Source organism: Carassius carassius, chromosome 1, assembly GCF_963082965.1.
Source record: "Carassius carassius chromosome 1, fCarCar2.1, whole genome shotgun sequence".
Taxonomy (NCBI): Eukaryota; Metazoa; Chordata; class Actinopteri; order Cypriniformes; family Cyprinidae; genus Carassius; species Carassius carassius.
In genome coordinates, this window is record NC_081755.1 from 38547545 (window position 1) to 38561887 (window position 14343).

The 14343-nt window shown below is 39.5% G+C and overlaps 1 protein-coding gene across 2 annotated transcripts in view; it reads right to left on the minus strand.

Annotated features, from left to right (window-relative positions):
• Positions 1–14343, minus strand: part of LOC132149587 (protein tweety homolog 3-like) — a 63238-nt gene that overhangs the window by 10689 nt on the left and 38206 nt on the right. For both annotated transcript variants that reach the window (XM_059558969.1, XM_059558978.1), the window contains exons 6-9: positions 13572–13644; positions 9205–9280; positions 4298–4353; positions 1067–1159 (exon numbers count right to left, since the gene is read on the minus strand). In XM_059558969.1, the coding sequence (XP_059414952.1) occupies positions 1067–1159; positions 4298–4353; positions 9205–9280; positions 13572–13644 (298 nt within the window). The remainder of the gene's footprint in view (positions 1–1066; positions 1160–4297; positions 4354–9204; positions 9281–13571; positions 13645–14343) is intronic.

The window sequence follows — 14343 nt, forward strand, 5'->3', positions numbered from 1 at the left end:
GCATGCTGGTTTGCTGCTCAATAAACATTTCTTGTTATTATTTTCATTGCTAAAAATGCTTTGTGGTACTTAATATTTATGTGGAAACCATGATACAGTTTGTTTAAAGATTATTTGATGAAAAGAAAGTAAAAAAAATACAGAATCTCTTTGCTCTACTATCTTTTTTATTTATTTGAAAAAAATAACAACAAAAAAACCTTGATGCTCCAACACTATTCTATTTCTATTCGGTTACCTATTTTCTTTTTATTTAAAAAAGAACCCTCTAACACCAGCGTTCTCTATTCTTTCTATTCAATCTACTTGTTTTATTTTTATTCATTACAAATAAAGATCATCTAACATTAGCATTCTCTATTCTTTTTCTTTTCTGTATATCTAAAAAATGACCCTCTAATACTAGCATTCTCTATTCTTCCATTCTATCTAATTGTTTTCTTTTTATAAAAATAAAAATAAACTTTAAGACTAACCGAGACTTGTCACCGTGCTTACATATTGCTCTTTTGTTGGTTTTGATTGCTTCTATTGTCCTCATTTGTAAGTCACTTTAGAAATTAAAATGTAAATGCAATGCATACATTAGGAAGTATAATCAATATCCTCATTTCTATTCATTTTTTATGAGTCCAGCACACAATGGCACACACGACAAACCAAAACATTCAGACAGCAGGATGTCAAAGAAGAGATGCTTGTTTTCTTTCTTTTAAAGGCTCCAAGTTGTATGAAGTTGCAGTGGTAATCAGATTTTGGCTGGTCATAAGGGTGAATTATTTCCATTGATTCAGCGGTTTCTCTCAGCGCTTGTGTTTGAGCAAGAGGACGGCTTTCTTTCTCACATGTACAGAATGTCAGCCATCACTTTGTCCCAGAACACACACAGATGCTGCACAATGACAGAGGCCCAGGGATAGTGAACACACACACACACACACACACACAGACACTACAAAAGGACCTGCTTTTGTTCATCAGGGACTGAGAGAAATGGGCCATACATACTACATGCATGCTCTCAAAACACACAGAGACATGCAGATATCGACATACACTCGCTCACCTTTGTTGTGGGGTATTCTCGGACTGCAGAGCGCAGTAGTTCTGACACATCGTCCTGCATTTCCACCAGTGCTTTGTGACTGCCTGACAGCTTCTATAACAAGACAAAAACAAAACCTGTTACATGCAGTGTGCAAAATTCATCTAATTTACAAGCTTATTCTTATAAAAGCACATAGAAATAAATTATAAATATATATATATATATTTTTTTTTTTCAACAATTACAGGTTTTTCAGGTTACTCCATTGGTTTTTTTGAGACATACAGTAATCTGGTTAGTACAATACACTAAATCTAGCACAAAAACCTACAGATCTAAACACATTTGTGTAAACCTTAAAGTGACTCAAATGAAAAATAAGATGAAACTAAAAGACAGCAGTTGAAAAGTGAATTATAAAAAAAGTTAAATGTAGTCACCAAGGCTACATTTATTAGAACAAAAATACAGTAAAAACAATAGTGTGACAATTACTATAATAATAATAATAATAATAATAATATATTTAAATACCCGTTTTCTAATATATATATTAAAATGTCATTTATTCCTGTGATGATAAAGCTGATTTTTCAACATCATTACCCTCCTGTCTTCAGTGTCACATGATCCTTCAGAAATCATTCTGATCTGCTGATTTAGTGCTCAAAGAACATTTCTTATTATTATCAATGTTGAAAATACTACAGCTGTGCTGCTTATTATTTTTGTAATAGACATTGTGATACATTTTCAGGATTCTTTAACGAATAGAAATTTTAAAAAGAGCCCTATTTTTTAAATAGAAAATAATTTACAATATTATAAATACCTTTATGGTCATTCTAATGCATCTTCGCTAAACAAAGTATGGATTTCTTCGTATAAGTCATAAAACTATATTGTTATTAATAAGGCGTGTAATTATTTGATTCTGGTTATTTTCTGGAAGGCACACAAATGCAATATAAAGAGCTCGACAGGTAACACAAACTGGGTTGCGCAACAGCCACTTCCTGGCCAGTGCAGCAGTATTTCCTCAGTGTTCATTCCCCACTGAACACACCCACGCTCACTCCACTGTTAGTTCTGCAGCAGGAGAGAGAGCTGCTTGCATAATGCAACCGTGCATTTACACCCAGCAGCAAAAGTCAGTACAGGCTCTTGCATTCGGCCTTTTAGGTGTGTCACAGAGCATTTCAAGAGCACAGGTCTTGAAAACATGAATATTTGAGATGCCAAATGGCCACAGTGTTCTCTGTGTCTGCCAACAGCTCAACAATGATAGGCTGGGAAGTTCGCTGACATTCAGTGAGTAAGAGGCAATGAAGAGTACAACATGTCCTTCTTTACAGAGCTCACAGAAGACTTCTGCTTACTGTGTTAATGGCAGGAAACAGACAACCTGCAGCATCAGCAAGGTTCAGTGCTGCTAACAAGAATTGTGAAAAACACAAATGCAACTCAAGTTTGTTCCAAAGTTATGCTCCTTAGAAGATACATTCTTTTGGTCAAATTCTAATGCAGTATTATATACACTACAATTCAAAAGTGTGAGTGCTTTTTCTTAGTACAAATTACTACTTTTATTGAGCAAGGACACATTAAATCGATCACATTTTCAGTCGAGATGTAATGTTACAAAAGATTTATATTTCAAATAAATGCTGCTCTTTTGAACTTTCTAATTCATAGAATCCTGAATAAATGTATAGGCTTCCACAAAAAAAAAATATTAAACAGCACTTTTTCAGTGTTGATAGAAAATTTTTTCTTGAGCATCAAATCGGCATATTAGATTGATTTCTGGCGGATCATGTGACACTGAAGACTGGAGCAATGATGCTGAAAATTCAGTTTTGCATCACAGGAATAAATTGCATTTTACAATATATATTTATTATATTCAAACTGAAAAGTTATTTTAAAATGTAATTTTTCACAAAATTACTATTTTTATTTAATCTAAAACACAGCAAAACCAGCCTTGGTGAGCACTGGAGACTTCTTTCAAAAACATTACAAAAAATCCAACCAATCCCAAACTTCCGGCATCCTTCACAGATGAAATACCTCTAGCGGTTTTGAATGCAAGAACATGTCTTGTGAAGTTAACTGCTTGTGTGCATTGTAGATAGCTGATTTAAAGCATTAAACCTCAACATTTCTCTTTAAATGTTCTTAAAATATTCCTTGGTGACGTTTTAAATCTGAAATCAATATCCATTTCAAAAGATTGTTGTCTCAGATGTGAATCAGGCTCACTTCATCAGTATGCTGCATGAGAACTGGAGGAACTCCATTCAGAGACAAGTAGCTGACAAAGTAGAGCATTCAATCTCCATATGGGCATTGCCCTTGATTTAAATAAAATGACATCAAGACAATGGAGCGGTCATGGAGATAACCCATCAATCATGATCAATTAAGAGTATAAGTATAAATAAAGATGCTGAGTCTGACTCCATTAACTAAGGGGAAAGGCAGGAAGCCAAAGGAACACACATTTCCACTGAGCAGCTCGCAATGAGACTGCTAATGTACAGTGGCAAACTAAACAGGGGGCGGCACTTCCCCTGTAATGGAGTGTGAGGAGGAAGGAGACTGGCTGTTTTCCAAACTCGAGCTAGATACCTTGCTGTCTATTAACTATCTACAGAAGGAACGACATTAATGGTCCCTCACAGTGCACAGGACTAAAATAACTCTCCCAGAGTCTGATGTTTGAAACAGTAACTTAAACTATTAAACATTTTTTATTGACTGAAAGCTGAAATAAAAGAAAATAAATTAGAACTTTACTAATTTATACACATTTCAAAAACTCTAAATAAATTATAAAAAAAGACAAAAGAATGCCAAAATTCAAACTAGAATTTAAACTAGAACAAAATAATAATACTATAAAATAATGTAAACAATGCAATATAATACCGGTTTTACTTTTTTTAAGTGACCTAATAGCAATAAATTCTGGGATTATCATTTCCATGACGCACACATGTAATGCTGTATTACATTTTTGCCAGGAATGTATAATGGTGCATAAATTTGCTATTTGCAAAAGCCTTTCTGTTGGGAATGTCTCTAAGATGCCAGATTTCTCCAGCTGGGAAGCTCACTATTGTTTGGAACAGAGACAATGTATTTTTTTCTGAGGACATATCTCAGAGATTTGAAAGTGAGGGATTTATTTAACAGAGAAAATCTGAAATCAATGCAGTCAAGGGAGGTAGAAGCTATGATTACCTGTTGGAAGGGGTTGACCTGACCCACGTTACATGTGAGGTAATACTGCAGGATATCTGTAAAGAGAGAGAGGCAGTAGGTCAAGAGACATGAAAGAAATCAGCATTTATTACCTAGATGAAGACCCACTCAGGTATGACAGTTTTTAATTTCTTTGCATCTATAAGCGTATAATACAATTTAGGCAAGGTAAGTCATTATAAACCTGCAACATTCTACAAATCGTTTCTCTTTTCCCAAAGCAGACGAACCCACACACTGACACATTGTCATTTACTGAGCTCAGAGAACCTACAGCAGCCGTGTCAGGTATCTGAACAGCTAGATTTCCAACAACCAGCAACACTAGATTCCATCCACAGATGCCTCGCTCACCCAAGCTAAGCAGAGCATCTAATTTCTCTCATGCAGAAAAGAATCCCAGTCACTGCACATGAGTAAACTAATCCCAGACCAAATCTGCAGATCTTGAAGGAAAATCTGTAGGATGAATTCAAACATGCTAAAATGTGTCCATTTAAAGGGATTATTAAGATATTTTCGATGAAATTCAAGGGCTTTGGGACCTTCATTTTATGAAGCTACGAGAACGTGTTTTGTGCACAAAGAAATGCATTGTGGTACTCACATTGAAGACTGACACAAAAGACGAGAAATTGTAGAACAAAGTCATTATTTTTCTTAGTGCACAAAACTATTCTTGTAGCTACATCCACTGATGTCACATGGACTATTTTAACGTTTATTTTAATGTCTTTACTAACTTTCTGGGACTTAAACGTGTCAGTTAAATTGTTGTACGTGCACGGTCAGAAAGCTCTTGGATTTCATCAAAAATATCTTAATTTGTGCTCTGAAAATGAATGAAGATCTTATGGGTTTGGAACGACATTATGAGTGCATCATAAATTAGTAAAAATGTTTAATAAATGAATAAGACTCTAGGAAGTCATAGGGGTGTTCAGGAATAACTCTTGCCTGGTTCAGGAAGTTGTAAGTTTCAGTTGCTTATTAATAAATGCTCATCAGCAAAAGGTGGCATATTCAGTTGAATTTCATTGCGATTTCTATTTTTTAGTAAACGCGAACGGAAAACACAAGCACACATTTGAAGAGTGCTGTCAGGTCACTGAAGCCAAGAGCTGAAGACTTCGTAAATAGCAAGTTAGTATCTCAAACAGTGCAGCTTGATGTTAGCAACGCCAAGGTCATGGGTTTAAATCCCATTAAATAACAAGTTTAAAATGTACAATACACACACACACAAAAGTTTGGCGTCCCACACTGTGAAGTAAAATTACCATGCAATAAATCAAATCTGTGAATGTAAAGATGAGTTGAAATCTAGACTGCAGTGTTAAAAATAATTTCTATTTCTGCACAGGAAATGGTACTAATTCACACAGTCCGCTCACAAACCTCCACACGCCAACGCAGATGGAGTCTTGGGTCATCTTCATGCGCAGCTTGCAGCGGGTTGCGTGGACGCGAATCAAAAACAGACACATGCGTCAGAGCAGTGGGTTTGTTGAGGAGGAGTTGAGTGTGATTCTTTCATCACTATCATCACACACGGCAGCGATTAGGGGGGAAAAGTAAAACCTGCTTATAAACAAGCCAATTCCCCCATCCCTTACAACCAGCCTCCTTGATTGCACTATAAATGGCATAATTATAGCAAATGATGAGGGGAATAAACTGGCCTCTCAATTATATCCATGGATGGCTTTATACAAAAGGCTAAACTGAGCAGCGTTCAATTCTAGTGTAGTAGTGGAGTTCAGTGCTGGATTTATAGGTTGTAATTCAGTGAGAGGGCCAGAGCCCCACAGGCTCATATGTCATGTGTAAATGACCTCCAGTAATTGGATATAATATTGGGTGACTGGTGATGCCCATATAAAACCGAACAAAGACAATGGAGTGGCTTCCAAAAACGATCTGAGAGGAGGCAGAGCTTTAAATCCTACTCACGCCACGATGACTGCAGGCTGTAAAAGATCCTGATTCATGCGAGGCAGGGAACACGCCAGCGCACTGACAGATCTTATTTATGAAGTGTTTCACAGATTTTCTTCAATGATGATTGTAAAACTTAACATCCTTCTGCAACGTTATCAGATGAGTAAACTACATTCATAATGGAGGCCAATTATAGCATGCATTGTTGTTAATTTTTTTTAAGAGGAAAGCATTTAATTTAGATACATGTTTGGACTATTGTCATCTTCTCAGTTTGAAATTAATATCGAGTGAACATCAAGTAGACTTCATATGGATAAACTTTGTGATGTCAATTAAAGAAATACCATGAACTACTAGGTTAGCCCACCATAACAGAGCTTTAAGTAGTCAAAGGATTTGGCCTAATCCTAAAAACAGATGTTTTTGCTATAAAAATGAGTAAAATAAATAAATATACTTTTTTTGTAAGCCAGGCTAATATAAAACAAAAGTGTACTATTAGAAATGAAAGAAAAAGTTTCCTAGATTTATGATTTTAATAATTCCAAAACTGCATCACAGTCTGTATAATGGATCCATATGGTCTCTTTAAACCACTAGATTCAGTATTAAACAGCACAGCACAGAAGATATGCTGGGATCCATACTCTGGTTTTCCTCACAGAAGAGACACGATGGATGGCACAGGCATGTGTGCTGTCTGTAAGTGCAGATTCAGAAATGTCTTGGTTATATTTTAGGGAATCGGAGTAGGATGAGTCAGTCTAGGACAGTGACAGCCAGAAGGAACACACTCAGAGCTTTCTTTATCTTAATCTTCAGTCATTAATGCTTCCGACTGAATTACTGCACCAAATATAATTCTGGACTAAAGAGATGTAATTAGTGGAAAGGTGTATGCTAAAATCTGATGGGCTTATTTTGATGATGTTCCAAAGACTTATTTTATTCTAGAATCATGGCGAGACCAATTCTTAAAAACCCACTAGCAAAATATTTTATCCAAACTATTAATTTTGCTTCTCTTTTCCACATAGTAATACACTGTGCCAATGACTGACAGAATCCCCAAAAAGACAAACAAGAATCACCATAAAACTATACATAAAGAGATAGTTCACCGAAAATTTAACGTTCTGCCAATATGTATTCTTTTAAGGACTTATTTAGAGAAAATGAGAGGAACACTGCAGAAAGAAAGAACAAAGATAAGAATAAAGCCCAGAAGACACAATTACATGGGTGTGTGAAGCTGATAGTCACATGGTTTATCATCCCCATCCTTCAGCAGTTTTCTCTTCCTTTCCTCTTATCTCTCTCCTCTGTTCTCCAGAAGTTCTTGCTGTAGCTCTTCTCTTCTCGGACGACCAACAAAGTGATTAATCAGAACAGACGTCAAAGTTGACATATCAAACCTGCTTCTACTACATGAAAGCATATAGAGATCCAGATGCATACAAACACACTTCTGCTTCCTGCATAGCACCAATTCTAGCCGACATTCATTAAGTCCCAATATAATCTCTGCATCTCAGTGTCTAACCTCAGGTCCAACATAATGAAACTATTTAAACACATTTAACAGGATTCACACAGGTTCAGGCCAGTGCAAATGCTTCCTTTCCAAGGAGTAAGTCATAGGAAGACCAATTTCCAATGGGCCGTATACCCAGAGTCCACTTAGATTAGTTTTAACCAGAATACGTAAGCATAACTTTCCATCATCAACATCTTGCCCTGGCCACCCAAAAAGGAACACTCGGACACGCAAAACAAACACTGAGAGAAACACCCACATGGTTGTCTCCTCCCCTGATTTACTGAGAGCATCCAGCCTCCTGTGGATAATAAGGTCACTTTAAAGAGGAACTGCTGTGTTGTGTAATGCTGATAAAGTGAGGAAGAGAAAGTCAGATGTAACAGTTCCTCTCTGAGCCAACAGGAAATTAAAGCCTGAGTGACTGTTTATCAATCAGAGAACACAACCTTCCGTCAGGAGATGTAGGACAGACTAAAATCAGACAGACTTGCAAGAAGGGCTGTACGATTAACTGAATGCGATTGTCATTCGCAAATTGTCAGTAAAGCTGGTTCTTTGATTAGTAGTAAATCTCCATGTGCTTTCAGATGGAGCAGCATTTACTACACAAAGCCATATTTCACTGACAAGCTTTGCAAAATCGTGTTCATAATCGCATATGCTTTAATTGCGCTTTTATAAAATCAAAGAAATCATTCTGTGATTACGAAAGCTGTTTGTGTAGCTTTTCAGTGAACTATAGCTCTGTGTAGTAAATGCACGTGAAAATACCACATTTAATAACATGTTTTTACTCCAAACTCACTTCATATTGTCAGTTAAGTGTTTGAAATAAATCCTTCTGTGACATGATGTGGCTTCTTACACAGAATAAGGCACGCAACATATTTAATTGTATTCTAAGCAGTGTGGCTATGTCGATTAGCATTACATTATTATATACTTTATTATAATAAAAATTATAAGACGAACTCGGATAAAACATATTGCCGTAATCGTCTATTTATTAGTCACGTTGAATTAATGAAAGCAGTAAAATTTTCTGTTTATTCAGTAACCGCTTTAGGCATTTCCTGGGTTTCTTCTGCAAGGCTTATTTGATTTGGATTTTCAGTGCGAGAGCGCCCTGTGGCGTTCGGATGGAGATTTAATGCTGATCACAGAACCGTGCTTCACTAAAAGATACACATGACAAATCGCAGCTTCTGCCTTATCGCGATTTATAGTCTTTCCAATTTAATTTTAATTAATCGTGCAGCCCTACTTTTGCAAGATTCAAAATAACAACTGTTTGATTAAGCCTCTTACAAATCAGAAGGAGGTGGAAGAAAGAAAGAAAAAATATGTGTTATATCTGTGAGATTTGAAAGAAAACTCTGGATTGGAGTGAAATGAAACAAACCTTTCTTGATAAGCATATACTGCTCTGACACCTCTGTCATGTACATGTCAGGCGCTGCACAGAAGTCACTGAAGCCCTAAAATGAGAAAGAAAAGCAAACAATGAATATTAAAGGAGTATATTCTACACTTTATATAGCATGCTATTTTTCCCTGCAGTTAAAAAATGTGCACTACTACAGGTAGCTTATCCATTAAATTGATCAAAATTCACAGTAAAGATATTTAAAATGTTACAAAAGATTTCCATTTCAAATAAATGCTGGTCCTGCATGTTGAACTTCCTATTTATGTCATTTTCCCCTTCTATTCAACTTTTTATAAGAATAAAAAAAAAAAAAAAAAAAAAACAAATCATGGCTTTCACAAAAATATTAGGCAACAACAGTTTTCAACTTGGATAATATAAAAATCAGCACTTGAGAATGATATCTGAAGGATCATGAGACACTGAAGACTGGACTAATGATTCTAAAAATTCTAATTCTTCTTCTTCTTTCGTGTGTCGTCATCAAATGTCCAGCTCAGTAGAACTCAGCCACGTTCTCATCTCAGGTCCCACGTTGAAGAGGCCGGCCTCCGACAGTGGTTTATACAGTGGACAGGTGGTGATTATGTGCTCAGCAGTCTGCTCTGGCTCCCCACACTCACACACTGCTCTGTCCTCCAGGCCCCACTTCCTCATAGATGCTTTGTAACGTCCAACCCCAGTTCGTGAGGGCCCTGCTGACTCCCACTCCTGCTTCCAGGCTGCCGCGAGCCATGCCTCTGTAGACAGGTCCTCAGGGATGGACCTGAGCAGGTCTTGTGCCACCTTGTTGTACGGGTGGCGGGACTTCAGTCTATGAGGAGGCAGTGCTGTTGTGGTGGTATTGTGCAGGATATGCCAGTTGTATCTTTGGGCTTTCCTTGCAAGAGCGAGGGTAGCAGCCTCTCGTCGGAGGCCGGCCGGGGCAATTCCCGCTAATGTTGGCAGATGGTAGACAGGGGTAGATTTCAGGCAGCCAGTTATAGTCCGAAGGGCGGTGTTTATGGCAATGTCGACTTTCCTGGCGTGTGGGCTTCTGCACCAGGCTGGGGCACAGTATTCAGCTGTGGAGAAGACGAGAGCTACTGTTGATATTCGAAGCACCTTGGCAGTTGCACCCCAGCTAGTACCAGCGAGACGTCGAATTATTGCGACCCTTGATGACACTTTGGCCGTCACTTCTTCAAGGTGTTGTTTGAATGTTAGAGATCTATCCAGGCGTACGCCAAGGTACCGTGGGGCTTGCTGGAACTCAAGGCGCTTGTTATTAACGAATATGTCCAGTTCCCGTCTGGCCTCACTGTTGTTCAGGTGGTAAGCTGCTGCAACTGTCTTGCCGATGCTGAGCTGTAAACGCCACTCACGCAGGTAGGCTGCCAAGGTGTCCATGTCCTGGTTTAGGCTGGCCTGCATCTGCTCCCATGTTTGTCGTCTCGTCATAATGGCCAGGTCGTCAGCGTAACCATATTTCCGGGATGTTGTTTCCGGTAAGTCGTGGATGTAGATATTGAATAACATCGGTGCGAGGACAGAACCCTGCGGAACACCATTCCTCAGCCTTCTAAGCCTGCTGCATTGACCGTCGCTGGTCTTTAAGGTGAAGCTGCGGTTCTTCACCATCTCAATGATGAACTTCACCATGTGCCGGTCGGGAATGATCTTTAGTAGCTTTAGGTGGAGTCCGCGGTGCCAGACGGTATCGTAAGCGGCTGTGAGATCAAGCAACACTACTCCAGCCTTCTGTTTTTCCTGAAAGCTGTCCTCAATGTCTTGGGTGAGCAGTGTCACCTGGTCAACCGTTGACCGACCGCACCGGAAGCCAGCTTGTTCCCGTTGGAGTTGAGGGTCCACTATTGGCTCGATACGATTATAGATCAGCCTCTCCAGGGTTTTGAATGGGACGCAGAGCAGTGAGATGGGTCGGTAGGATTTGGGGTCTTCAGCAGGCTTGTTTGGTTTTGGAAGGGCTAGGACAGCAGCGCGGCGCCATATCTTCGGGAGCTTGGACCTCCGAAGGCATGTCGAGTAGAATGAGCAGAGCCATACAGATGTTCTTACACTCTGGTGAGTCACAAACTCAGGGTGGATGTAATCATGTCCTGGTGCTTTCCCTTGTTTGGTCTTACTCAAGGCAGCCTGGAGTTCAGCTGTTGTAAATTCCCCTGACAAGTTGGCGTCCACACTAGCTGCTCTACACAGGGAAGTCACCTGGTGTGATGTTGTGTGGGCAAAATTCTTATCAGCATCAGGGAAACAGCTGTTCTTAAGGAGCTGGGATGCGATGGCATTTGCTGTTATTGGGCACCGGGAGGTCGATGGTGTTCTACCTTTCAGCTGGTTTATTGTCCGCCACGCCTTACGGCTGGAGTGGGTGAAGTCAATTGACTGAACTACTTCTGTCCACCTTGACCTTCGGGTGGCATCTAGCTTCTGCAGAAGTACCGTTGCAGATTCTTCCACTTCCTCCCTGGAGCTTGCCTGCTGATGGACATGCAGGAGGTGGCTGCACTCTCCATCCCAGCCCGGGATGTAGTTTATGTTAAAGCCACGGGGGATGGTTTTCCTTGCTGCCCCAAGGAGTACTCTGCAGTAGGCTGCATACCCAGCGTCCACGTCGGCGTTGTCTGGGTCTGGGAGACAGGATGATGTCTTTTCTGTCTCCTCAGTGAATGACTGCCAATTTGCCTTACGAAAGTTCCATCTCCTGACGGGTTTCCCTGCAACTGGCTGCACCAGGGATGGGACCTTTATGATGGACGGTCGGTGGTGTGAGCGGGGGAACCTATCCAGGACACGTCTCTCTGGCTTTTGAGCCGTGTGCCACACAGCGAAAGCCAAGTCCTGAAAAGAAACTTGGAGGTTCTTTGGGGTCGAACAATAGCAACGCATTGGCACTGGAGGCCCATTGGCTTAATGTCTCTCCATTTGTTGTAGTATGACTGTAACCCCAGTCTATGTTTTGGCAGTTAAAGTCCCCTGCATAGATGGCGGGTGCAGGTGCCGGTGGAAGTGATGTCATGGTCAGCATTGATTGTAGACATTGACAACCGTTGTGGTCTGCACCTTAGTGGACAGCCATTCGATACTCGAGCCTGGTGGAGATTGGCCAGTGGCTGTCCAACTAAGGTTGTTCCTTACAAAGGTTGCAAGTCCATGCTGTTTGCTGTGGGTAGACCCAGCAAGCTGGAAACCGGGCAGTTTGAGGATGTTATCACTGTCACGGTGTGTCTCCTGGAGGAGGACGGCTGCTACTTTTTGGGAGTCAGCGAGATGGTAGAAGACTTCCATTTTGGCGGTGGTAAGGCCCTCTACATTAAGTTGGAACACTGACAGACCTTGGTACTCGATGGTCGGGATGGTCACTCGTCCTGACATGGACGCACCATGTCCCTTCGGTCTCTTGCACCTCGGTCTGCCAGCTAGATGATGACTGGTTGGCGACATTAGTTTCGCAAGCTGCTCTTGCACCATTTCTTGCTACTCACGGAGGAGGCCGCGTGAAGGCTGTCGTCATCTCCTCTAATTAAATTCTCCTCTGTTAAATTCTAATTAAACATCACAGAATAAATTATATATTTAAATACATCACAATATTACTCACTTTACACTTTACTTTTGATCAAATAAATGGAGTCTCTGTGACTGGTAAGAGGCTTCTTTCAGAAACATCATACCAACTCCAAACATTTAAAGGATAGTGTTTATATTTTAAGCTGTGTTTTTTAGCAACAGTGTTTAATTAGCATCCTGGCAGCTTGCTGTGCTTTAACTGATTGACAAGTGTTGTGTTTTTAAGATGGCATGTCAAGCTAAAAATAGTCTAACTTTACAAAAATGCACCTTGAAATCCCTCAATTCCGTTTAACTGCATTTTGCAATTGAAAGAAAACATCTAAATTTCCCCAAATAAATGTGTGCAATCAAGCCTGGTGAATCTGAAAGTAACCTAGTCATACAGGGACTTTCATACAACTGATTTGCCAACTAGTAGTTGGCAACCCACTGATTCGTCTATTTTGACTAGCTTTGACTTTAAACTGTAGGTTTGTACATTGCTAATATAAAAATGACCTTTATTATGTTTGACTAAATGCTGTTGGTGTTTTGATTTGAGTGTTAGAATATGTTAACAAAAACATAGCATGACATCCCTTTAAAGCAGTTGTATAATATAACTATGCCTAAGAGGCTGCTAATCACAGAGACAAACTATTACTGGCTGCTTTATGTAATTCCACAGTTATAATCTGGGCATATGCAGTGAGATTTCAAGACGAAGAAGCATCACTACAATACTGTCCTGTGTCTGTGTGGAGAAGCGTTGCCATGGAGACACTCACCGAGGAGACCGCCAGTTCCAGACCCAGTGTGCCCCAGCTGATCACCAGCGCCAACACACCCAGAAAACACACCCTGAGAGAACACAGGTAATCAGCGTTTCTGCTTTCACTATATACAGTCTACACATCTTCTAAAAGGTTGAAATCCCCTCAATGGGCATTTCTGCTTATAAAAACCCTTCATCCCACTACAGCTTTCAGCTATAATATGAATTTACTGGTGGTAAAAGTATAGAAGCAACTAGTTATTAATTTTATATTTATATAAATTTATTTGAGGACGCTTATTTTATTTTACTTGGGAAAAAAAAACTGTTAGCAGCATAAGAACTCTAAAATCAACATTTTTCAGATAAAACAGTCAGACACTAAAGGGAATTTTTTTGGGTGATGTGTACATTAATAAAAAGTATGCCTCCATCTGTTCCTTTAAATAAATGCCAAGTCAAGTAGTATCATGAAATGCTTTGAGTTGGGATTGAACTATGGTAACCTAAAGATTACAAGCTTTTAGCGAGTAGCAAATTTTATTGCAGGGCAAGCAAATCAATATCCTGACATTTACCTTCTGACACAGCCTTAAGTCAAACCAACTTTTTCGCTATATAATGTGAATGTGAAATGTTAAATGTCTTAACGTATAGTGAATAAGATAAGCTACAGGAAATCGGTAAGCCAGCTTCAGGATAGACAGGGCAGGCTTTAATGGGAGTTCTAGCCCGGGGGGAAACGATGCACTGCTTCCTCCTATAAGACACAGCAGGTTAAACTA